Source organism: Anguilla anguilla, chromosome 11 (genome assembly GCF_013347855.1).
Source record: "Anguilla anguilla isolate fAngAng1 chromosome 11, fAngAng1.pri, whole genome shotgun sequence".
NCBI classification, from domain to species: domain Eukaryota; kingdom Metazoa; phylum Chordata; class Actinopteri; order Anguilliformes; family Anguillidae; genus Anguilla; species Anguilla anguilla.
Genome location: NC_049211.1, coordinates 31,954,749 through 31,981,281, shown reverse-complemented (window position 1 = coordinate 31,981,281; position 26,533 = coordinate 31,954,749). Strand labels below are relative to the sequence as shown.

Genomic DNA, 26,533 nt, shown 5'->3' with positions numbered 1-26,533 from the left:
TTTCCAACATTCCCAAATAAATGTCTGAAAAAAATCGTATCGGTGATGTCTTTGAGGTCGCAGCAAAGAATGGGCCTTCCAAAGTACCTGAGAAAAAGGAACAAAGGGACAGCAGGTAGATAAAGGCAAGAACTTGGACTGGTGTAAAAAACATCATAATCTTTATGAGGACATTTCCAGGGTGATTTGGCTCTTTTAAGACCCCAGTCTTTTTTATTATTTATTTTGCACCCAACATGGGGCTGATCTCCACTTTCTACCCCAATTTGGAATGGCCAATCTTCTGTAGCCGCTGATTCGAAAGAGTGGTGACATCCACGGTTCTCAGAAACACCGTGTGTCACCAGATGCTTCTTTTCACACCACAGACTATAGCTAAGCTTTGACAGAGAGGAGTTGGAGGATGACCTTTCATATGCAGCTTTTGCATGCGTTCCACGGGTGCCCGATCGACCAGCGAGGGTCACTAGAATGCGATGAACGTGGATCCCTAACCACCTGAACCCTCCTATTCTCTGCGCGGTTCGATCATCAACTGCGTGTTGCCCTGTGGAGGTACTGGGCACAGTGGACACTGGCGCTGGGCTTTTTGAGCACAGGCATGCAGAAAACTCCAGGAGGGATAGGGAGCGGAAAAGAGGCAGGTTCAAAGTGGTATTTTAGCCACTCACGGTAGAGTGAATCGCAGACATTGCAATGGCTTCTGGGAGCAGAGGGAAGCAAGGAGGCAGAATAAAAGCTATCCTCGCTCTCATTAGGATCTCACCAGGTCGTTTACCACATAGGGGAAGGAGGCACCCTGCTGGCTCTCTGTCATACCATCTTCTCTAAATCCTCTCATTACTTTCTCTCTCTCCTCTCTCTGCCTTTCCCTATTTAGGACTCTCTCTCTCATCAGTTTCTCCATGTGTGTGGGTGCGTAAGAATTTGTGTGTTTGTATGTGCGTGTGGGTGTGTGTTTGCCTGCGTATGTGTCTATGTGTGCGTGCATTTGTTTGCGTGTCTATGCATGTGTGTATGTATGTACGTGTGTGAGTTAATGCATGTGTACGTGTGTGTGTACATGCTCACTTGTACATGAATATGTGTATCCATCTGTTTCCCAGCTGCTCTCTCTCTCTCTCTCTCTCTCTCTCCTAATTCTCTAATTCTACTGAAGTACTAATTCTAATAAAAGACCCCCAGGACCAGTCCTAGCTTCACTACTCTCAGTTGCTACGGTAACCCTCCCTCCACCTCCTCCTCCTCCTCTTCCTCTCCGGTGGCTTTTCCAGACGAGCTCAAAGTGAACGGCGTCCTGTAGAGGCATCTGATCCAAACAGAAAACAGCAGAATGCCTGAAGTGGGTCGGGAGGAGAGCGCGTCGGCGCTGTGGCATCCCGGGTTTCGACGCCCTGCTGCAGCTTCTTGCTCAGTCCACGCTGGCGCAGCGCGCGCTCTACACCACCGTACGTTATGCGTCATCACGGGGCAGAATCAGCACTGCGCGTGCACAACGTTTCCAACAGCCTCATGGGTGTTTGCCTGATCATAGGAGATCACACTGACGATTCAGAACATAAATCCAATCTTGAAAACTCACACGTGTGTGTGTGTGTGTGTGTGTGTGTGTGTGTGTACGCATTATGCATGTATTCATTTTGAATAGGTAAAATTTATGTCCAGGTTGCTTTTTGGCTGCAAAGACAAATTCCAAATTTAGAAGGAAACCGCAGAGGGCTGGGAGTCTCTGCGTTATCATGATGTCATCCAGGATAACAACACAACTGTCGATGCCCATTAGAGTAGTTACCGTGTTTATGTGACTCAGTTTCCTTGTGCCCAGAGCATTCTAAAGAGCTTAACGAATTTCTGTTTTCAACGTTTAAAGTGTTAGGTAAGCGCACTAGATGCCCACTAGAGTAGCTACCATTTCTGGGTGTTTATGTGACCCTGTGAATTTTTTTTTCCAGTAAGCCACAAGATAAATATATATACTTTTTCCACATTTCTGAAGTGGAAAATTATTAAAATTTCCTTTTGATGTAAAATATATCATTCCTAAACACAAGAGCTAAGGGGCCGGTGCTGTTCTGCACAAACCCTTACCTTTCAATGGCAGACCACTAAACAGAAGCATTGCTGATTGGTTAAATTATATATTTCCCTGTTGTCTCCAAAAGGCCTGTACCACATTCACCTGTAATGGGCTGAATAAAGCAAGCTTAATATTATAGAAGTTGTTTTCTTTGGTTTTTTTATGTGTCCTATCTTTCTCAATATAAATTTTTAATGGGGATAATGTACAGGAATATGGATGCCTGTTTCATTGGGACAGAGAGACAAAGAGCTAAGGGCCAGATCTGGACTCCCTCCACCTCTGAATCATTCATAAGAGCAGCTCTCCAGACCTCAGGGCTCCCCTAATAAAGGAGTACCCCAGATGTACTCATTACTGCCATTTGTTTATTCTTTTATTCCTTTCACAGGCACTGGGTATCTTTCTCCTGAATACACTATCTTTGCTGCATCTAGCAGAACAAGCACACAACTGAAATCTAATGTTGCTCTGTCACAGCCAGATTTTTCCACGCTTGCTTGCACTGCGCTAAAAATACATGAAATATTTTCCCCTGAATAAGCATTAGGGCTCCCAGTGTAAATTAAACTGAGTCTATTTAAATGTGTTTGACAGTATGCTAATGGCTTGTGTGAAATGATTTTATAAAAAATATATTATTTTTTTTTTAACGGTGCAGAAAAAAAAAGATCGACGACCTGTTTCTTGATCTGATTTTTGGGGACTTGCACAAAAAGCGTGGTAATGAAAAGCTCACATTGCTGGAAAATTGTTTATTGTACATTTTGGAATGCACTGTTGCAGGACCTTTGATGTTAATGTGTCTGTCCTGCTTTTGATCGAAACAGGACTTTGTTTAAGCAGACTAAGTCTAAGAGCTCTCCCAAAATGACTTGATTGTTTTTGATCTCAAACTACATAATGCACCAACTACAAATGAGAAATGTCCATGCTCAACATTTTTATTTAAGACAAGACTAAAAGATTGAAATGTTACAGCATCCCCACCACAGGGAAACAGGGGCTCTGATTGGTTGTTACTCTCTAATTAGCACATACCCCCTGTGTTTGTGTACTGGCAGCAGTCTTTTATAGCCAACTCTACAGCATCTCTACCACAGGGGGTCTACGCTAATTAGAGAGGAACAACCAATCTGAGCCTCTATTTTCAGGTAGGCTATTAATGAGTACTTAACCCATGGCAGCAAATCCATAAACATACATTTTAAATAGACTATACATCATTCAAGCTCCCCATAAGCCTTGCTGTCCCAGATGCCCCAACTCCAGGACCCCAAACATCTCCATATATGGAAGTCACAGTGGCATCAGTGTCGAGAAAGGAACTGTGGTTGAAAGGTCAAATCCTAGTTGGGATTCATAGATCATGTCTCAATGTATTCAAGATAAAAGTGCAAATATGAATGTAAAATGTATTGTGAATGTAACCAGAAATGCAAGCGGCATTGCTTTTTATACATCCATTAAGAAAATGAGTCAAATTGTATTGTATCAGACCCCAGATAAATTTGACCTGTTTGACCCAGGTTAAATTCACCTGTTTGATCGGGACTAAATTCAGGCAAAAGGAACAACGCGTTTGTTTGGCATACAAACAGGAAGACAGTTCCAATGATATCAGCATGAGAGTCAGCGTCTTTTATCATAATGTGGGAGATACAAAAAGGAAAAAAGATTTATGATAGCAGCCTCAGACACATAAGTCTTGGGGCAAAATTGAGACCTAGCTTTTAGCTTGATGAACCTGCAACATTTTAGCATTCACTGGGGGGATATCTGCCCTTGACCTGATATCTCAGTTCACTGTTGATCTGAGCTAATTGGTCAAACAAGTCTATTTCAGAGAGGAGATTTTTCCATCCTTTCATAAATGCACATTTTGTTTCATTTGTGTTACAGATATATTTATTTTTATGTTGGCACTGATATTTCCCTCCTCTGTCGCAAACATTAAGATGTCAGTTGTTCTGAATGAGGAGGACTAGACTCCTGTACAAATTACATTACATTACATTACATTACATTTATTTGGCAGATGCTTTTATCCAAAGCGACGTACAAAAAGTGCATTTCATGGTCATAGACAACTGCTTAACACAGGTTCAGTAAGGTACAATACTTATTTTGTACAGCTATCTCTAGCCAAGAACACAGTTTAGTTCACACAGTGAACACTATTCAGACCTAACCTCTGCAAAGCCAACTAGGCAGAAGAATAAGCTACAGTATTAGGACAAATACAAATTACCAAAAAGTGCTGGGATGGGGCAACATGTAACAAGTGTCATGAAAAAAAAGGGGGGGGGGGAGATTTAGAGTGAAATATACAGCGTGGTGGTGGTTAGTCTAGGTATAGTCTGAAGAGATGAGTCTTCAGGCCACGGCGGAAGTGAGGTAGTGAGGGGGAGGTTCGGAGAGGGACGGGGAGTTCGTTCCACCACTGGGGAGCTAGGGTGGAGAAGCTCTGTGATCCCTTTGGGCGGTTGGGAGGGGTTACAAGGCGCCCTGCTGCCGCAGAGCGGAGTGGTCGAGCAGGCACATAGAATCAAGTCATGTCCTGCAAGTAGATGGGGGCTGTCCTGTTGGCAGCAGTGTAGGCAAGGGTCAGGGCTTTAAACCGGATCCTGGCAGCGACCGGTAGCTAGTGGAGTGATCGCAGCGAAGTAAATTATTAATTCTAAATGTATTGTAGAGCAAGTTAATGTGGTTGTGGGATCAAGGATGGATTGAGCCAAATGTTTGGACATAAATTTATAAAGACTTGTGGCACTGCATGGATCTGGATTTCCCAAACTTCCTGGACCCACTTTGCAAGAAAATGAATTTCCTGTTCCACAACCTTCATTAAAAAGGCTGTCTAACATGTTGTATATATGTTGCATAATGTTTTTATGAAATGCATTTTAATGAAATACAAAGTAATTGCATGCACAATTGTAAAATTACAATGACATTGTCATGATTGGATATTTTATTTGGAACTGGTTACATTCCGTGCCTGATGATTTTGAGGCTTACTGTGACTAGCTAAATGTTTCCAGGTTGTTGACAGCCCGACTTGATTTAATTTGAAATGTCTTGAAAATTCATTCTTAATCGATTTAATCCTAACAAATGCTCCTCATAAGTACTCAGCTGCTGCTGTCTGCAAATTACATTAGTAAGCACTGTGTTATTGCTACGGTTAGAAATACAAAATTTCCTAAAACCAAGCCACAAATCATTATGAAGCGTAACATAAAACATTTTGTGAAACAAGGACTCTGTCATGATCTTTTGTGCTTCGACTGGGAGAGAATTAAGCGTATTGCTGGTGTTGAAAGTGCATGGAAATTCTCTGCCTCTGTGTGCTCCTGTACTTTAATGATGGCTTTCTTATTTTTACAACTGCGATTGTCTTTTTCCTCGTGTAATTTGTTACCTTTTTGTGTTCTGTAATCTTTATTGTCTATAATTCACATGGTATACGCTGCCTGTCTTGGCCAGGACACTGTTGAAAGGGAGATTTTTAAAATCTCAATAAGGTTTTCCTGGTTATATAAAGGTTAAATAAAATAAGTAAACAGACATAAAACACAAAGCGTTCTGCTCAGTTTTCGTCTTTGGGACCTGGACTTGAAAACTGCACTGTGATCAGAAGCAGTTGCTGACATCAGTGTTTCACAGAACACACTCTTGTCTGCGCTCACCTGAACGCACAGCAGAGGTTGTGGTAATGAGCGCAGATGATGAATATGAATATGATATGAATATGGAAAATAGAAGAGGGCATTGGGGAACAATGGGAATTGCTAAAGGGAGAGGTGTGGGGGGGGGGGGGGGGGCTAAAACGGGTCCCTACTGATGAACAAGCAGCACGGCATTTTTCAGAATTATTTCTTTCAGTTGGCTCCACCGTCGTTACTGTCTTTGAAGTTTTTCGGCGCCAGTTCAGAAATGAGGAGTCGGGGGGGGGGGGTTAGAAATTTAGAAAAAAAACTTTAAAGCATCACCACTTTCCAGAATAAGCTATGTAGGGAGTATTCAACCTGGGGCTTAAATCAGCACCCGAGCAGGCAGAACGTAGAACGCAGACTTAGAGCAGGGGCAGGGAGCAGCCATGGGGTAGGGGGCATAGCCTCTGCAGAGAAAATTGTCCTGTGGCCCTCCATTAATTGTGGAAAATACAGCTCTGACAGCTGCTTCATACAAGGGAAATGACTGCGGATAGTGATAAGACACAGCCAATTAAAAAACTTCCTACAACTTCTGAGTCGCGCACCCATCCTACTCAAACCTGGGCATTGCAGTGCGTCGGAATGCGTTCCGGACTGTAAGCGTCTGACGTGCGATGCAGACAGCACATTGTTTAATTGCATGAGCCGCAGCAGAATCTGTAAAATGCCCGTCTGTGTGACAGAGCTGATTTGTCTGGTTAATGAGCCTCTCGCTCTTTAATGGCCCTTGGAGGGAGAGGAATTACATGTGCTATTAAATTATAAACGCCTGCACCCACCTCCCCCTCCTCCCCCATAACCCACATCACTGGGTCTGTCACCCACTCTTTGTGGCGCTACCTCATGGCTACTGTACAAATTGCGACTTTAGGACAGGCAGGCTGAATTTCACCCAGCACTGACAGATTGCTTGGTGTTAAAACTTAGGAAAGGCTGTTGTTTTGTCCCAGAACAACTTGTATTTTTAATAACTGTATTTTCAGATTGCAAAACTGAAATTGCTCATTGTTGACATGAATTAACTCCCTACTGTGGGGTATGTCAAATTCAAGATTTAGTAACATGACTGTGATTGATGATAGCTTTTTATTAAAAAATTTTAACTTTGAGTAGAAGTGTATTTCGCTCTTATTTCAGACGTTTGAGGTGCATAGATTGAAATCATTCAGGAACTACATTCAGCAAAGATCTGTACTCATCATTTTAGTTAAGATGGGGATGAAAGATTCAATCATTCTGGCATATTGCCTGTGAGATGGTGTTGTATGCTGACGGCAGTCTTACAGTATATGCTTAACTCTACAGTATCACCGCAGGTGTTCAAGCTAATTAGAGAAACTACAGTGCCATGAAAAATTATTTGCCCCCTTCCGGATTTCCTCTGTAATTGCATATTTGTCACACTGCATGTTTTCAGATCTTTACACAAAATGGAATATTCACCACTGTTTTGAGTTTACTTTGTGTTATCTTTTTTTCTAATATTACATTTTGGCCAAAGATCTGAATCCATTCCGAGTGCCATATATGTGATAATGCAGGAAATCAGGAACGGGGCTGCTACTTCTGCCCACAACGCAATAACAAGGACAGTATGCCATGGAACGCAACAAAGTCCCTTCTGCCCAAAGAAAAAAAGGGCAAAACAAACTATAAACATTTATTATAAAGACACACAAAAACAAAAAACCAAAACTGTAATTTACAAACAGTTGTAGATGCTGGACAAAACAGGTCAGGCCAAAGCAGGGTCTACAGAAGACTACTAAACCTGATCTGCTACAAATAGTAATTTTCTCCTGATGAAAATAAATGGTGAGTCTTCTGCAGGTTTTCTACTCTGACCTAAAACCTGCACATAAAAGAAAATGAACATTCACTGTCCGAACACGATACATAAAGAAATCCCTAAACAAGGCCACAAGTCTACAACATGCACAGGATCCAGCCACAAACTGCTCCACAAGAGCTTCTCCTGCTGCAGCAGTCCTTTTGTAGGGCCACCAGCAGGTGAAGCCAATCTGGCAATTAGCCGCTCGTTAAGTTGGAGCACAGGTAGAGAGAGAGAGAGCAAAGATCACATACAGAGGGTTAGTTAAAGCACCTGCATGTACTTTTTCACTGCACTGCACCTATCAGAACCTTTATTTTCAAGTTGGCTATCGATGAGTACTTAACTTGTGGCAGCAAATACAAAAATTCAAGTAAATTTAAAGCAGAAATAGATTACACTTTTTATATTTATGGCCTAGTTCTGTTCCTCATGGGGAGCAGCATAAATGATTGTCCATCAAACAAGACCATGATGGATATGTTTGTTTTTGCAGTAAACCTTTTGACTCACACACGTTACACCCTCAGACTTGTATGGATACAAGTTAAAAACCTGGTACCATCAAAACGTTGTGTTTGGAAATGACATACTTTGCAGCAGAAATCTGAGTATTTATTGTTAGCATACAATTTTAGAGAATTAAGGACATGTTTATTTTATTTTTGGCATGATGCAAGAAAAAGCAAGAAAAAAGTTATTGGACAGGCTGTTTAACAAAAATAATGTTTTCAGTATTAACAGATCCCCATGGCTTCAGTGTTGATGTTTGTTGGGGGGCTGTGGTCTTATTTAGTGAAACAGACCTACTCCCCACCCATGTAATCAGGGGCGACATAGCTCAGGAGGTAAGACCGATTGTCTGGCAGTCGGAGGGTTGCCGGTTCAAACCCCGCCCTGGGCATGTCGAAGTGTCCTTGAGCAAGACACCTAACCCCTAACCCCTAACTGCTCTGGCGAATGAGAGGCATCAATTGTAAAGCGCTTTGGATAAAAGCGCTATATAAATGCAGTCCATTTACCATTTACCATTAATCTGATCCATATATTCCACAACAAAAAGTACTTTACTTTGACTCTCCACATGTTTGTGTTCTACTTCAAAGTGTGACCCTTTCTTGAAGGTCCTAGATCGGGGATCACTAATCCTGTTTCAGAGAACCACAGGGTCTGCTGGGGTCCCCTACCCTGGTCCAGGAGAGCCACAGGGTCTGCTGGTGTTTGTTTGTGCTCAGCTCAAATTAAAGCCTGATTACACAGATAATTCTCCTCACCTGAACTCCTGGGTCTGAGTGTTGGGTCTGAGTGTTAAACCAAGCCAAGCATAACGTGCAGCTCTCCAGCAGCTCACAAAATCGGCTGCCCCCATTCCTAAGGGGCCCTCTGGAACGCGCAGGTTTAGAACCGCAAGGTCGCTGCGTGCGCGGCGATGTCGAACGCTGCGTGTCTGTGCACCTGTGCATCTTCTATCTGACGCAGTCAGCCCAGGCCCAGAGCGCCGGTCCCAGCGGAGCACAACAGTGCACAGCACGCAATTTCACAAGCTGAACAGACCGCAGCGAACGGCACAGGTGCATTGTGGGGGAAAATCAATTGACTTTTTCTGTTCTCAAACTGTTCAAGAGCACCGCTAGATCATTACTAGGCACTTTCTGAGAAAAAAAATAATGTTAGAAAGAATTGACAGGGTTGGAAAATTTGCTGTTTAGCAACAAAAAATGCTGTTCTGGCAGCACTGTGGACCGCTGGCTTCCTGACGGTACCAAGGTCTTTTTTGTGGCTTGCATAGTGTGTATTATAAGGTGCTTGGCGATGCACATTTTGATTTGCTGAATTCAAATAGGTTGTAAAAAATGTAAATTAATATAAAAATGCATTTAAACTGCATTCATATGGCCTATGAAATCAGAACTGGGCCAAGGTTATATAAAAGTTATATAATTAAGGTACTCCAAAAAAAGATGTCTGCTGCTTACTGTAGATTCTTACTCTGATAGGAAGGGAGGAGGAATTCCCTTGAGACTGAGGGCCTGCTCTAGTTCTGCCTGTCTTCTGTGATCTCTAAATCATATACCTTTGCTTTCTTTATACTTTCATCTTATTGCTCTTTCTTCAGATCTTTCTCCCCATCAATAATTTCCCTGGTCCTGTTCAATCCCAGCTTTCCCCCTCTCTCTCCGTCATTATTGATGTTTAATCAAGGACAACCTGCTTGACTGTCTCATCTACATCCCAGAGGGAGATTGAAAGGACCAACTTTTTGATTAGAATAAAAACTATCACTCAATTCAGAAATGGCTGCTTTTCTACTCACCTTGGACGATGGCAACATTTGACAGCTTTTAAAAACATTGGATTTAACCCTTTTCACCCTTTGGAATGTATTTTGTATTTTTCAGAACTCTAAGGCAATGTTTTAGAACTCCATGGCTGGCAGTTGCCAGTAATGATTGTTACATCAGCATTTAGAATGTTTGGTTAAGAACATTCTAATCTCACACCTTAAAGGGTTAAAAACACTCCTGCAGCAGACCCTGGTATAGGGTGAGGTGTTTGGTCAAAATAAATGCTAGAACATGACTGCTCACCTGTGCATTTGGCTAAGTTTCCTCCCCTTCTCCCCTCCCACCCCCTTCTCTGACCCCTCTCCCTCCCATCCCCTGCCCCCGGCAGCGGTGTGCCTGGTCCTGGGGTGCATGATCTTCCCGGACGGCTGGGACTCTGAGGTGGTGCGGGACATGTGCGGGGAGGAGACGGGGAAGTACACCCTGGGGAACTGCTCGGTGCGCTGGGCCTACATCCTGGCCATCATCGGCATCCTGGACGCCCTCATCCTCTCCTTCCTGGCCTTCGTCCTCGGGAACCGGCAGAACGACTTCCTCCTCGACGAGGTCAAGGCCGACAACAAAGGTCAGAGGCTGTTGGTGCCCAGCAGATAAATTACTGCACTGTTTAATCTTTATTTTTTTGTTCACTATTAATGATTGGAGTCAGAAGCTACACATTTTAAGCACGTTTCCACAAATGGACAACAAAGTAATTCTGTTCTCTTGCTGTAGTGCTGAGAGATGTCTGGGTTGCGCATGCATTCTCGCTTGCTCTTTGCACTGTAGCATTTTCAAAAAGCATATTTTCTAGATTAAAAATAAACTTTTCACTGCAACTTAAAGTCATTTTGCGATGGGAATTTCACACAAGGAAGTTATTCCAATGCTAGTTAGCTAATTCTGTGAGCATCTTGTAGAGGTCAGTTTTGAGGAAACTACTGCTCTGAAAACGCAGTTGTGCAAACTATAAATTACTTCACACTGAAAGTTGTTTAATTACAGCAAAGCTACCCTAAAGGGAAATGCAGCTTGCAAAATGTAGCTCAAACTACTTTGTAAAAAAATATCCCAAAATTATCATTATCATGTTCCCTAGATGCGATGCCCATGTGAGTCATTCCTTCGTTTTGCGATGTAGTACACACACACACACACACACTCACACATTCACATGCACACACACACAGATGTCTGATTTTGTCTTATTAAGCTTTCCAAATCCCCGGTTCATAGTTTGTAGTTTCCTCCTCCACCAATGGAATGCTGTTCAGCCAAAAGGTAGAGGCACCTGTTTCAGGTGTTCCATCATTAATAAAATAATGAACATGATAAAACTGCACTACAGTAGTGAAATATGAGCTTTGGGGTTACTCTGGTAGCACAGAAGTGCACCTTGTGCCTTACCTTTAGTGGAGATGATTAATAATATCCCTAAGCACCTCTGCTGAATTTTGCTCCTCGTATCCGTTTATTATTATACCATTGAGTACATGTGGTGCCCCAGCAACCTTTTTAAAAGGTGGGTGTGCATCATCCTGAGGATGTATCACCATACCTGCAATCATCTGCATCAAAGGAATGAGCCCATATACTCCCCGGTTATTATACTGAAGGAAGAACAAGGGTCTGCCTCGAAATTAGCAGTCTAATTAAAGGTCTGCCTACAGCAGGAGATTGGGTCTAAACCTTTTTTGAACAAAAACAGAAAAGAAAAAAAAAAACAAGGACGTTCCAGAGGAAAAATATACACGACAAAGAGTACATGGTACAGGGGTGTTCATTCCAAGGTCATAATTAATCGATCATCACATCTCATGCAGATTCAATCACACGTGACCATCCAGAAATTGTTGAAAACACAGCACCATGCAATTTGGCAGTGGATCTTTATAATGTTTAAAAATGCCTGAAGATGTAAGAACCATGTTCCCGCCAGTGGTACAGCAGGTTGGAATCACTGTTGTTGTTTGTTTTTGCAGCGCTAAGTGGTGCCAGTAAAAATTTACGATGTGGGACAGATTTATGCTAGTGCCATCATTAAAAAGAAATATCATAGATGAAGGATAAATCTTGCTTCCAGTCACATTGAAAGTTACATCTGCCATGAATTTCCAAAAAGCAGAGAGAATAGCACTTTCCCAAAACACATGGAGTGTAGTTACAACTTTATTTTGATTGCACTGCGGAACCCACGACCATCAAAATTTGATGATATATTTAATATATCATTGAGACTTTGTATCCCTCGAGATGACCACCCTGGTGGCTAAATGGCTAACCCCCCTGAAAGTAGAAAGGTATTATTCCAGATTGGTGAATGTCTTGTAAGAGGAGAATTTATCCCCATTAGCTTGTCTGCTTTTTTCCATATTATTAAGGAGTGACACATAATAGGTCAGTTGCAATACTAATTCCCAGTTCTAATACTTATTGATTTTGTTTGGTGGGTGGGGCCGACTAATGGGGACTCGATTTTCCTCCATGGTACTGACGAGTCTGGGTCCAGCTAAGCACTTAAGGTTTGGAGGTTGGAAAGCTAAATAATATAATTGAAAATTGGGTACCGCAAGCCCTCCTACATCTTAGGGTCTCTGTAGTACAGAGGGTTGAATTGTGGGATGCTTGCCATCCCAAATAAACTCTTCATGTCATAGCAACGGGAGTTAACAATCTTTGCACTTTCATTATGAGGCACAAGAATAGATGTTCCCCAATTTATTTTAAAACCAGAAGCTTTTCGATCGTGATTGAGAACCTCCAGAGCTTGTGGCAGATCATTTGACACCTCAGACAGAAATACCACTATGGTGTTTGCAAATAATGAAATATGTTGTTTTATGCCATTAATACAGATTTGTGTCAACTCCGAGCACTGTCGTATATCTTGGGATAAGGGTTCTAAAGATAAACAAAACAACAAGGGGGATAACAGGCAACCTTGCTCCGTACCTCTGTCTAGTGAAAAGGGGAGGGACTGTATAGAGCCAGTTTGGACGATAGCTGTGGGATTACTATGTACAGTGTTAACCGTATTGATAAAGGTCTAACCAAAGCCAAATCTTTCCATAACTGACTAAATAAGTTCCATTCAATGCGGTCAAATGCCTTTTCAGCATCTAAAGAAAGCTGCACAAGACTGAAGCTGAGTGTCATTATATGACATAAACGTTGCAGATCATCAGAAGCACAATGCCCCCTCATGAGCCCAGTCTGATAAGGTGTTATGGTGATGCCTGACTAATGCTTTAGCTAACCATTCAACATATGAATTAATAAATAAAATAGGACGATAACTGGGACAGTGGGTCCTTCTCCTTCTTCAGCAGCAGCATAATTAGCAAAACATTTTGATCCTGGCCCTGTTTTTATGTAAATGTTAAAAGATTCCAAAATAAGAGGGCCACTAAGTCCCACATTGCTACAAACAGTTCTGGGGGTAGTTCACTCATCCCAGCCCATTTCTTTGGTTGTATAGTTTTAATGACCAATTGCAGTTCTTTCAAATTTAAGGGTCCATCCAGATTATTGCGTTTTTCTTTGGAAAGTCTCTGTAAATCTAGCTTCCCAAGAAACTTTTTGACCATGGGTCAAAACGTATCTCAGAAGAATATAACTTGGCGTAGAAATCTTTGAAACATGAAGAGACCTTGTCAGGATCTGTAATGATGTCACTATCTTTGCTTCTAATTGCATTTACATTAGCCAGATACAAAATTCAAGTCTCCAAGCTAACAGTCTACTTGGCTTTTTTTGTGTTCACAATGCATCTGCTTAGTTTGAAGAATTCTAAATTCAGCTTTCACAGAACAAAGGTTGGTAAATTTGCCTTTTAATATCAATAATTGTTTGACCCCGACATCAGATAATTATTTCTTTTGTTCACTCTGAAGTAATAAAATGTCTTCCTCTGGTTCTGAAATCTGAATTTTATGAGACAACTTCAAGTGAGAAGCAAAGGGTTTCATGGGGTCTAAACCCAAGCCCACTGAAGGGTCACCTAGGTGAATCTTGCCACCTGAAACTAAAACAAAATTTCTATTCTGTCTTTACAGATTTTGCAGTATCCAGGGTAAGTTGGCTGCCACCGTGGGTCTGTACCTTGTGGTCTGTGACTGTTGTATAACAGTGCTGGTGTACAGTGCATTGGTGTGTGGGGTTCCGTGAGGTAGCTGTACGGCTGCATTAGCTGAGACACTGTCTGGGTGAATAGTAGATGTAGCGTGTCACAAACCTTCGACATGTCCGATCCTTGACATGCCAATGCATGTCACCCTTGTGGAACCTCTTCCCACTTCCTCATTTAGCCAGTGATCAACATTGAAACATGATCATGATGAGGAAAGCGCATACAGCTATGAATTCATGCAAAACATTTCACATGAAACATCTCACGACACAATATCACACTACACAACATCATGTTACATGTCACACTAAACAACAACATGCTACACAGCAATACACATGGCTTCCCCCAAAATTCCATGAACTGACTACCTTGAAGTTCTCAGTTTCTATTGGCTGTTGAGAGTACTCATTGTTTTGAACCTGTCGGATTAGGAAATATTGGGAATGGAACATTTCTGAGGTGTCAAAGCTTGCATTTGACACCACTTCAAAATTGCAATTTTCTAAATAATTATTACAGATGTACCCTTGCATCCAATATGCACCAAAGTTGGTATGGATGGTATTTGGATTAGGTTTGCAGTCCATGACAAAATACTCCCAATGTGCCATAGATCACTCTTGGTGCTTGGGCCCCAACATCACTGCTTGCAACTATATTCTTTTAGTTATTTTAGTTCATGGTTTTCCCCAGGATCCATTTAAATATGCTCTCTCTTTCTTTCACAATTAAAAGCTGGTGAAATTTTCCACATTTCCCTATGTCCAGCTATTCCATCCCTCTCAGGATCGTCATGCGGCATGTGACCATCAGGTTTCAGAAAGATCCTGACTCTAAACTTCAAGATTAACGAATAAAGAATTACAAATCTAAAAAAAGAATACCCTAGACCGTATTATAAACAATTCTCATGTTCTCGCTGTTTGCACATGCTGAAACAATATTAATCTATTCCTTATTTTAGTTGATGTTTAAGGATAAGAAGACGAGAAATTGAGATTAATATAGACAGAAAATAAAATTAAAAATGTCTCAGTACACTACTGGGCGTGATAATTTTTAGAGGTAATCCTTGCTTTGTGGATTTGCATGCATAGACAATGCAGTAACTGTGTTTATAAGGAATTTGCTCTGGTGTATCTAAGAATTGAGATTTCTCCCAGTCCTGTCTTTTACCATCAGCATCGGAATTAAAAGCAGCCCCGGAGAACCTTAAAGCAAGAGGTTTAGCCATTCGTTTCAGACCGGTGAGTTCAGTCTCTGATCTGCAGAGCCATTCTTTCTGGAAACTGCAGATTGGACTATTTGTCTTTTCCCCTGATCTGTGTGAGCCAAACTTCTCACTATTAATTAATGGACAGGAAGAGCTGTGGCAGCAATATATTTTGTTGAGGGAACGGACGTCACAGAGACACAAGCCTCAGGAGTACTTTCGGTATAAACTGCGCCTGGAATTTATTTTCCAGGTCTGAAATCTAATAAATTGTAAGAACTTCTGAGGATTCCAGCTATTCATCTCTTTCTCTGCGGGGGCTTTACGCAATCTCAACGGGCAGGAAGCCTGACCGTAAACATTTGCGCCTCAGGTTCTTTCGCTAATTTGTTTCGGGGGAAAAGGAGGATTCTGGGCCGCCCGTAGAGAGGAGCGTCGGTTCCTGGGCGAGCCTCCTGACGCAAACGAGACAGGCAAAGGGAATGTTCCAGATGGCGTCTCGACGCTTCGCTGCATGTTCCGCGCAGGAATGCGGAGACCTCTTCTCTGGCTCTGTCGCCCATCTTCCTTGCCAAATTTGACACCTGCTCTGGCAGGAGTATTGCTATATTAGCCAATTATTAATATGCTGATACATGCCTTCCTCTCTGAGAGATCCCAGCATTGTTGTTTTTTTTTGGCTTCATGAACGTATCTGTTTATTTCAGAGCTGCATATTTATTAACTGTACAGGATCTTACAGGATGACTCATCCGGTTGTGCTAGTTAGAGTTAGCATCTGATAATCCTTTCCCAGTTGTTACATAACACTTGTTGTCACAGTCCATGTTGTTGCTGCTCTTAATTTTGGAACCCTAGAACCTCATAATGTGACTGAAACATGAAAGCCCAAGAGGTATTCCATTCCAGTCCCTGACTACTGTCTCGACTGTGCTGTCATCAGTCAAGAGGTATTCTATTCTATTCCCTGACTACTGTCTCCATTGTGTTGTCATCAGTATAGAAGCAGTCCATTCTACTCCCTGGCCACGGTTCCTACTGTTACAGTTAGAGTTTGAAACCATTTTTTCAGGATTTTGTTCCCTTTTAAAAATGCATCTTCATAAATAAATTCCAAAAAAGCAAACAACTGCTATTTTATTATTAGTTGTTGATGATGAATATATTATTAGTAGTAACTGTTAGTATTATTCAATGTTGTTATTGTTGATGATGATGAAGAAGGTTTTCGTATTATACAACGGGACTGTAAATTCCATATGGTATGTGTTCGGTCCGAACTAACAGACGATGACAGCAGATGGTGTACTTGGGTTGCTCTGCTGTGCAAGAGATATCTCTGCTGTTTACAGTTGCAAAGTCAACACATCTTAGTCAGCAGGGACCCACAGATCAGTTTAGCTGCAGGAATAAAAATAGTTTAGATTTACAAAGAAAAACCAAATGGACAGTTACTAGCTACTATCTTACAAGGTTATGTTTGTTTTCTCTCTTGCTCTCAGTCATATCTAAGGCTTTATGAATATTTTTATTTATTGGTATCACTCAGCAGAAAAAAACTGAGTGAGTTTTGAAGGTGAATATTTGTTTGTGTGTTCTGGTCTTGTAAGGACTAGGTCCCCACAAGCCCTCACTTGCTCATAGTTGTTGCTGTATTAGGAAACTGCTTTCTGAAGCGTCAGGCAATCCATCCGTGTATGGAGCTCATTGGTGCATGAGCCCCCACAGACAGGCAAATTCTTCAGATTTTTTATTGCATCCTCAATGGCACAATAAAGATCCCCCGCCCCGCCCCGCCCCACCCCGCCCCACCCCGCTGACTACAGAACGACACCCCTTCCAAATTAATTACTTTCCCCTTGGCACACAGATACACCCTGCCTACGGTAATTGCACCCACCAACAACCCCCCTCCCCACCCAAAACCTCAGCTTCTTCCTCTGAATCACCAACTACCCCTTCCACAGAACATTCATAGACTTCAGGGGAAATTTTGCACATAATCACAAACTACACAATTTTTTCAGAAAACAGCATTGTGGGAAAAAGTGACTTGAAGCTAATGATAGGGCAGTGGGAGTGAGAGTGTACTACTCTTACTATTACTGAAATAGTAATTGGAACCCCTGTAGTACTGTTTGTGGCCTGTAGTTTGTAAAATAGTCACTAGCTCTCCTGTAGTACTGTGTGTGGCCTGTAGGGTGAGAAATTAAGTGCAAGACGAATAGTCCATACCCTCTACACATAGTAACCCTTGATGCTTTTATGACACTTGTCAATCATAATTTCCCCTACTACCATAATTGCTACCATTGCCATACATTGTAATTCAGCAGCCTTCATGAATTGAATTGACCAAGTACCTTTCTCTGTGGAGTTACCATGTCCTCTCCTTGTCCACGTAGATTTCTATTGGGTACTCTGATTTTCTCCCACAATCCACAGATATGCTAACTGGCTAACTGGAGACTCAGAATGGCCCATATGTATGAATGTGTGAGTAAATGGTGTGTGGGCCCACCCTGTGATGCATTGGCAACTTGTCCAGGGTGTATTCCTGCCTCTTGCCCACTGCATGCTGGGATAGGTTCCACCCCCCACCCCCACCCCACCCCCCACCCCCTTTGCCCCCTCTGTGACCCTGACCAGGACTAAGCAGTTCAGAAAATGCGTGGATCGCAGTAGATTCACTATTACTGACGGTTCGACTGTTCACTTTGGGTTAATTGCGCAAATTTGTCTGTGGTTCATGTGAGCAAATGGGTCAAGCGTTCCACACTGCGTTACAGCTGCCCCAGAGCAGAATCCATTTTAACAAACTGTTACATATCAAAATTCAGTGACGATCTGTGAAGGATGATCCTCGCTCACAGACAGTGCAGAAGCCATAGCTGAGATCTGTTTTCGCGGTCAAGGAGAAGGGGCCGCAGCAGCGAATCCCATGACTGCATTTTGTCTGTGCATTTATTTTCTTCTACCTGCCCCAACGTAGGAAAATATCAGAAAAGACATTGCGCTGACTTCAAGTAAACATTCGTTACAGTACTTGAACAAAAGCGACGGAGAGGTTTTAAGAAAAGGCTCCTTTTGTTTCAGCCCAAAATAAACCCCACGCTACGTTCCGGTTCCCAACACTATTGTTGCAGCTGCAGAGCTTACAGGATTCATTAATTAAACATGCACACATTGAGGCCTGCAGAGAATGAATAATTAAACATAATCACTGTGGCGTAACTTCACATCTGAGGCTGCACAATGCCCAGTACGTTGCTCAAACACATTTCTTGCCCTTTGATGTATCCCAGTGCGGTTTCATTGGGTAGTAATTACTATCCGTGCAGCGTCGTTACTTTGCCTTATTCTCTTTTTACTTTTTGGTGCCCGCAATATGTAACCTGGTTACACAGGCCTTAAAATAAGCTTTTCTCCCCCTACGGCTCACAGCGGCAGCTCTAGCTCTGCCTCGGTTATGTAAGGCTACAAGAGCGGCAGCTCGACTCCGCACTCAATCACGGACAGACAGGGCACACCCTACCTCCTGCCCGGCTCATAAACTAGCTTAATTACTGGCTCCTCTTCCTGCCAAAATCCATAAAGGGCCTGAGCCTCCAGTTAATAAAAATGGCAGTGTGTTTATTAGCTTTCTGTTCAAATCCACTCGTTTCGCCCACCTTTTTTTCCACTTACTGCAACGCTTAATGTATTTTGCAAAGGGCTGTTTATTAGGGGGCTAAGCACCAAGTGTGCGTAGGACCCCTGTTGTTCTTGCTAGAATTCTTCTTCTTCTTCTTCTGGCTCTCACTACATTTACATCCTTTTCCCATCCTCAAAAACTCAGATGAAATTCGGCAGGCATGTCTGGTATGGCTGCCAAATTATTATGCATGCCACCCATGCAACTGATACCCCAGGGGGCACTGCAGAGCCACCTGCAAAATTGCAAAGTATTGTATAAGTGCGATATGGATATATTTAAATTGAGCTAATACTGAACCCAAATTTTTTTTAAACTTTACTGACCCCACCCATACTACATCTAAAACTATACTGTATTAAACCCATTTGCTTCTTGAAGCATTGCATTCTCGGTCTCCCTTTTACACTTACTATCATGTTTAACTTTTTTTGTAGGTGTTTAATAATGTTTAATAAAAGATATTAAAAACATAAACCTACAAGTAAAGTAGTTTTGTACTAACAGCAACTATCGGTTATGACCCTTGACGTCAGTTATTTGTTGCCCAAACCAGTTTGGGTGCACACTAAGGTAAGAGCTCTGCTAAGAGCGTCTGCTAAGTGCCTAAATGTGAATGCAAGTGTAATTTGCAATGCAGCTAGAATGTGTTGGTTTTCAGGTGGGAAGAAAGGATGCTAAAATATCGTTATGCTCCACAGCAAATAAATTTGCAAGTCATTTTATTTTCCTGTTGCCAGCCATTCTACTGTCGTGCAGGAACATACTCTCTCACATTCCTGGACTGCACAAATGCCAAATGCTTGTGTGTAGTCGATGTGGCCTACTTCAGTATTTATTTTGCTTGCCGTTTAATATTTTTAGGGGTCATGGGAGGGGTTAAACAGCACCTGTACCATGTGGCTTTTGCACTGCATTGTGGCCTTTCCTGGCATCCTCATTGGGTGGAACTAAGGAAGCTAGGAAAGGATGTGAGGAAAGGATGCAAGGAGGTAAAAATAAGCGATTGGAAAGAACACTGACTCACTCCTCCTCTGTATGCTGTTTGCTTTTTCAGATTGAAGTACGAGGAAGCAGAGACCCGAATTTCAGAGTCCGTCAGTACCGCTGATCAGACCCCTCTCTCCGCCACCGCCTCCCTGTCCCCTGGGCTTCCAACCCCCCACCCCCCATCTGGTCCTCAGGTCAAACACCAGACAACTTTTGCTTGTGAACCCAGAAGACAATTGTTTGTGACATCCTGGTTTAAAAAACAAACCAAGTACAAAATTATTAAATACAGAAAGGTGTGAAAAGAAATAGATAAAGCAAATAAACAAACCACAACAGCTTCAGAAAAATAATCCCCTTGAGTAGACCCTTGGAAACACAGTACAGGACTTAAATGCTATTTCTATGACTATCAATGACGCTGATTACTTCTTCGCTGCAGCAGTGTTCTGTCATTCTTACTTGTCCGTTACTTAACTTGCAGATTTTTTTGTTTTCAGATTTTTAAAAAGGGACTTTGTTGGAGAAAAGCTATCGTTGCCAACTAACTGCAGGCACACTGGTGCTAATTTAGAACAAAAAATTTAAACAGCGCACCATGTAGTTTAGGAGATTATGCTTCAAAGAAGACTGCTGCCTGACGGAAAGCCTGCTCTCTAAGAACTAAGATCAATGCTTGTCAGCTGCAAATACTGTAACTGACACCTTTCTGAAGAACACAAAAGAAAACACAAGAAAAACAGGGTAAGAAGTGTATGCATTTTCTGCACCCTAAAACAATCCTTTAGAAAGCCTACTTCAATGCTTTACATCATGTGATCTGGTCTCCATTGGGGGTTCCAAGTACAGATTTAGGAAATGCACTGAGAACCAGTGATTTCTTTTCCGGACCTAATCTCCATCTGACCCTTGACCTCCAGTTCCAAAGGAAGGTCTTGCACTACCGAAGGGTACCGCACTGGAAAAGACATGTCGGCGAATCAAGCCATCCCCCTGAACCCCGATTTAGGACTAATGTAGCCTGGCGGATTTCCTTTTGAGACATCCTTTGCTTTCAGTTCATGGTTTTGTTTCAGTCAGCAATGGTTTCTTCTGTTTAATGTGGTTATTACCCAAATGTGAGGGCAGGTGGTGGGGCAATGCTTGCCAGCCAATGGTGATTTCTGACTGGTGCAAACCTATTTGATGTTTGCCTGAGAGGAAAGCTCTCCATGCTCCAAATTCCGTCGGGGGTGGTGGTGGTGGAGGGGGGGGTATTTTTTTCTGTGTGCATGGACATCCTCCCACCTTCCACCTGACACAGTTACAGCGACCAACACACACTGTGCTGTCCCGACTGGCTTTCGCGCTTTCCCCCCATGTCTGGCTTTCACGTCCCAACGTTATGCAGGTCTCCCAACGTGTCTCCGCAGCACCACAGAAATGCATGAGGGGCCGCAGGAATCCTGCCGTGGGACTTCTTGTAAGCTCAAATTTAAGACCCACATAGAAGAACATGAAACCAAAAAATTTTAAATTAAAAAAATAACTCTGAGAACAGTTTTCTAGTAGTCTAGAGAGATAAGTACTGTAGTAGTAGAATAAGGTTGCCAACTGCGTTCAGAACACACAGATTAATTTTTATTAACCGATGCAATTAAACATTTCTTTAAATAATAAAGAAGCAAATCTGTTTGCCTGTGTCTTAAATTATCTGTATCTGGATTCTGTGATAATACATTTTCAACTTTTAGATGAGCCGTATAGACAGACAATGTCACAAGAATCCAGTTTGTTATGCTATAATAGCATCTCCTGGATGACTGAGCCTTTGTGTTCTAAGTTTTGTTAGTACAACTCAATAGACTGAGTCTCATAGTTTTAATATGTATTTGTAGATCAGAGCAATCTCTCAGGAAGTTGCACTGTAAACAAATAAGAAAAAAGTAAGAAATACTAACGGCTCATTTTACATGAACCCTGAAGAGCATTTCCAGCCTGCAAACCATGGCGTACGAGGTTAAGGGACATTAAAGATACTTTTTCATGAGCACAGAATACATATTCCTTTGCACTCTTCCACTCCTGCTTCTCTGAGCTAATCTGAAAGTTTTTTCGGGAATCTCGCCCAGATTTGCGGGTGGATTTCGAGACCGTAGCAGCCTTTCAAAGCCGAATGGAACATCACTATAATGCAAGGAGTTAAACGTCCCATTTTGATCCTTACGGTTTCTTACATTACTTCAGGAATATACAAACACAATGAATATAAATGTTAAGAGTATTGTCAGTGGCATGCCTGTGTCATCGCTGATAAAGGGACTTTCAAAAAGCACCTTGTTCCTTCTATCAGTACAGTGGGCAGACTCATTACGACTGAGCTAAAGCGAGAAATCATTCCCTGAGAGAAATCAAGCAAGACAGCCCTCCTCGTCTCTTTGGCAGCAGTGAGGTGATGAAATAAACGGATCTGACAGGAAAATGTTCGACAGCAGCACAAGTTTCCTCGAACCAATAAAAATACAGCAACATTTTGTCAAGAGAGTGCCAAGTACACTTTCACAGACTTTGAAAAAAATCCAGAGCGAAAATGGTAAGGAGACTCGAGGTGTGGAAATACCATAGCAGATGAGAATACCTCTATTACAAACTTGAAGATGACCCTGGGTTGTTTCAGTCAATATGAGTAATGTGTCACAATTCAATGTTTAAAACTAATAGAAAAATTGAAACATCTTTAGCTATAATGACTACTAGTTTCAAAGCACCACAGCAGTGCAAATATATGCATCCCATTTGATACAATGTTTACAAAATGTTTACAGTAAATATAATCAAAATCGTTTTTTTTTTTTTTTTTGGTTAAAACAGTATTGGTATTAAAAACAGTATTCTGATTTGACAGTAATAAAATGAAATGTTCATAAAAGCAATTTCAGCATAACATTCTGTTGAATATACTAGATAAATGAATTATTTTATCTTAAATCTTATTCTAGAAGGTACATTTTATGCATATTGGAGGTGCCACTGATTAATTGACTTTATTAATATATTGGCATTTATTGAGAAATGTAAGTTTTCACACTCAAATATCTTATATCTTAATGTTATCACTCATTTTGGGACAATATGTGCCTAAGTATCTCTGCTGCCCCCTTAATAGTCAGTGGCATGGGGCTGTAGTTCTATGGTATTTTGCTAACATGTATAGTACTGATTTAACAATGACTTAAGCAGCACAAGGTGCCTCAGGATCTTTCCCCCAGGGGGCTGGAAACAGTTTGAATGATAAAGGGGATGTGATATTTCGACAGATTTATAGAAGGAAGAAATACAGCAATGGTCCAAAGTGTTCACAGTAAGGACCATTTCAGCCATGCACGTAGAAGCTACATCAATGAAACGCATGGGTCACAAATACTGTCTCGCATTCTCCAATGAAAAGTTCACCTGTGATTCATTTGCAATGAGAATTCTTGCCCGAGTGAGAAAATGGATTTTAGCTAATCAAGCTGTAGGACCATGTAGTTTTGGCAGATACGTAATGGTTTCAGATAAACAGTGGTCCAGTTTCAGTGTCTAGATGGATTAGTGTGTGTGTGTGGAGGGGGGGGGGGGGGGGGGTGTAACCTGGTGTAACCTGTGTAAGCCAATAAACTATTAGATGGTCAAAAGGACCGCAAAGAGAGCTGTGGTTATGTGCTGGAGTACGTAGGAATGATACTTAGAAGTTATGTGGGAGTTGTGCAATTGAAGAATTTACTTGTGGTTCACACTATAAATAAAGAAATATATACATTTTAAAAAACTGCCCTTCAGGCAACCTGTCCACACTGTAAGACAAACACAGTCAATCAGATGTGCCAAAATATGATGTTAACAATAATGCCAATAAATGTTTGACAACTGTAAATAGGACATTATAATACATATTTTATGTCCAATGTGTCTCTTGGAAATATCCATCAACATCCATCATAAATAACTTTGAAGGAATCTCAGCAGCATTGAAGAGCTGAATTAGAGATCTTAAACAAACAAGCACACACATAAGATATGTGCATGTATGAGAGAGCCTGAGATATTTCTTCATTAACAATGTGAACATCCATATCTTCATTTGTTTTTGTTCTAATATTTTTCCAGAATTGTAATCAGTTTTTTAAAAAAAGGACTTTGCCAAAATGAGATACAAAAACTGTGGAAATTATTTTTCATTTATGTATTATTGACTATGTATAACATGAATTGAGTAATATATATATATAAATATATTTTAATTTTTGCTTTGAGTAAATGTTATTTACTTTGAGGAGATGCTGTGCTGTCTTTTGGTGTTATGAAATGGAGATATTTATGAGAGATTGTCTTTCGGAAGCAAGACATGATGACTGCTATCACTTCTCACATGTTCGCTGTTGTTTATTTATTTTTATTTTTTATCAAATAAAGGTGTGAAGAACATGCATTCTCCAGACCACACATGGTGGCTAAAGGCAAAACATCTGTGCACAATTGACTCAAGTCATTAAAACAGGTGAAAACTATTTTATGCCAATACTGGTGAATAACAACATCTTTCTTGCAGGATTCTGCAGTTTTTACTTGACATTCGCTTATTTAAACTGTATATTATTTCTAAGTCTTTAAACCTTGGTAATGTGAAATGGAAGCTTGATACTAAGATGTTTGACAGAGTAAATACTGTAGCATTTAAGAATTGTGTGGTGAGTCTGACACACTATGTATTAGGGGTGTCGTTTCATGAGGAGTTCAAATTGGGGCGGTGATCAGACCAATCATGCTCTGAGCAGCCCCGTCCGTGTACCCCGGTAAACTGTGAGAAAGTGGTTCAACCTCATGAAGCCAAAATGACATGTCTGATGAAAGTTCATTGGAAAGTTTGAATAAAACAAGTCTGACTTGAAGGAAGACCACTGTGTTTTATTTCAGTTTGTCTCTTAATTTTATTAATGTTGCAGATAATGTTACAGATAAATATATTTGTACTATAATTCAAGATTCAGAAAGTACAAATTGATGCATTTAACAAAGAGATCCAGAAGAATCCTCACAGAAAAAGAAAATGTTTCAGTATATTGAAATTAAATATATAATCGGGAATAGATAATGCAATTTATAGACAAATATACAAATTATTGTACAGCACAGTTTTCAGGGTGTGATAACCCTGAAAAGGCCATCAGAGCCTGAACACATAATTTAAAACAACATTATTATTTTATTTATATTATTATTATTTTTTATTACTAATACTATAGCTGTTGTTGTACTGAAACTATTTCATTTGTAATAGTGGCAGCTCGCTCTTGCACAGTCATACCCCCCCCCCCCCCCCCCCCCCCACCCCATGCCCTGCATTAGCACCTGTTTACATGAACAGATTATTCACATTCCTCCCAAGGCAATTTCATTTTTGTGCCGGAAGAGAAGCAAATCTGCTCATTGTCATTAAAAAAGCAGGGAACTACACTGCCTGAAAAGCATCCAAAAAAAGCACGTAGGTGCTGCTGTTCCCGGTGTCGATGATGAATGTGGCAGGGGTGCCAGCTGGCCAAGTTTTGGGGAGGAGCAGGGCCAAAATTGTGGGAATCCCTCGTTCCCTTGCGGGCGTAATACGTGCAGGTTGTTCGTCAACTGCGGTACTGGCCGAATAAAATGCTAGCATTCTGGTTTCACGATTCGCCCTTGTGAAAAGCCAATGACGTGGGAGGAAAAGAAAAAATTCAACTAAATGGGCCGCAAAAAGTCGGGCAGAGGCTCTCATTCCACACTGGGGTTCCAGTCACCCGTGATTCGCTATGTCTGGAGTTCCAGTCATCCCTGATTCTCCATGTTGGGGGTTCCAGTTATCCCTGATTCTCCATGTCTGGGGATTCAGTCAACCTCAATTCTCCATGTCTGAGGTTCTGCTTTCCTTCCTCTGCAGGATCCCACAGATTGAGACACTCAGTCCTGAGCTGATCCAAGCCAAACTCAGCCTGTGCTACACTGAAATGGATAGAATTACTGACATATGCATCACTTTCCAGCATAGCTTTGACCTGTCTGCCATTACTAGATTATAATCTGTCACTGGATGTGAGATAATCCTGCTAATGCCACTAGTGCTTGGTCCAGTGATTCCCACCATGGTGCACAATCAAACCGAGAGGGGGGATTTGGAGGAGATGTGTGGGCATGGAGTCTTCTAGGTGGAGACCTCAGTCTCACCCAGGTCTTGTTGAGCTGGCTATTCTCTGCCTCCACAGGTAACAGCACCCCCTTCAGGGGCAAACAGTGCCAGCGATCTGCCTGTGCCAGTGGTGTCAGCCACGCGGTCCTCTGGCTCAATAACTGTACAGGTCAATTGGTTGTTTCATCAAATGAGAACAAGTGACAGAAGAAGCCTATGTGAGAAACCTACATCTGCATAGAACAAAGACAGACGGACATACATTCTATGCAAATACAGAACCAACGATGGTACCACACCACTCGCTGGACTGCTTACATCATGTACAGTGCAGCCTGTCTGTAGAAAATAAAGATTCAGTGTGAACCCCCCTTT

General features: G+C 41.6%; 1 protein-coding gene across 2 annotated transcripts in view; it reads left to right on the top strand.

Annotated features, from left to right (window-relative positions):
* Nucleotides 1–24,890, top strand: part of LOC118207248 (LHFPL tetraspan subfamily member 4 protein-like) — a 39,386-nt gene extending 14,496 nt beyond the window's left edge. Inside the window, exons 2-4 of one of the 2 annotated variants that reach the window (XM_035380634.1) lie at nucleotides 10,301–10,537; nucleotides 14,007–14,023; nucleotides 20,048–24,890. In XM_035380634.1, the coding sequence (XP_035236525.1) occupies nucleotides 10,301–10,537; nucleotides 14,007–14,023; nucleotides 20,048–20,101 (308 nt within the window). In that variant the 3' untranslated portion in view covers nucleotides 20,102–24,890. The remainder of the gene's footprint in view (nucleotides 1–10,300; nucleotides 10,538–14,006; nucleotides 14,024–20,047) is intronic. The other variant, XM_035380635.1, reaches the window with a different exon arrangement.
* The last annotated feature ends 1,643 nt before the right edge of the window (nucleotides 24,891–26,533 follow it).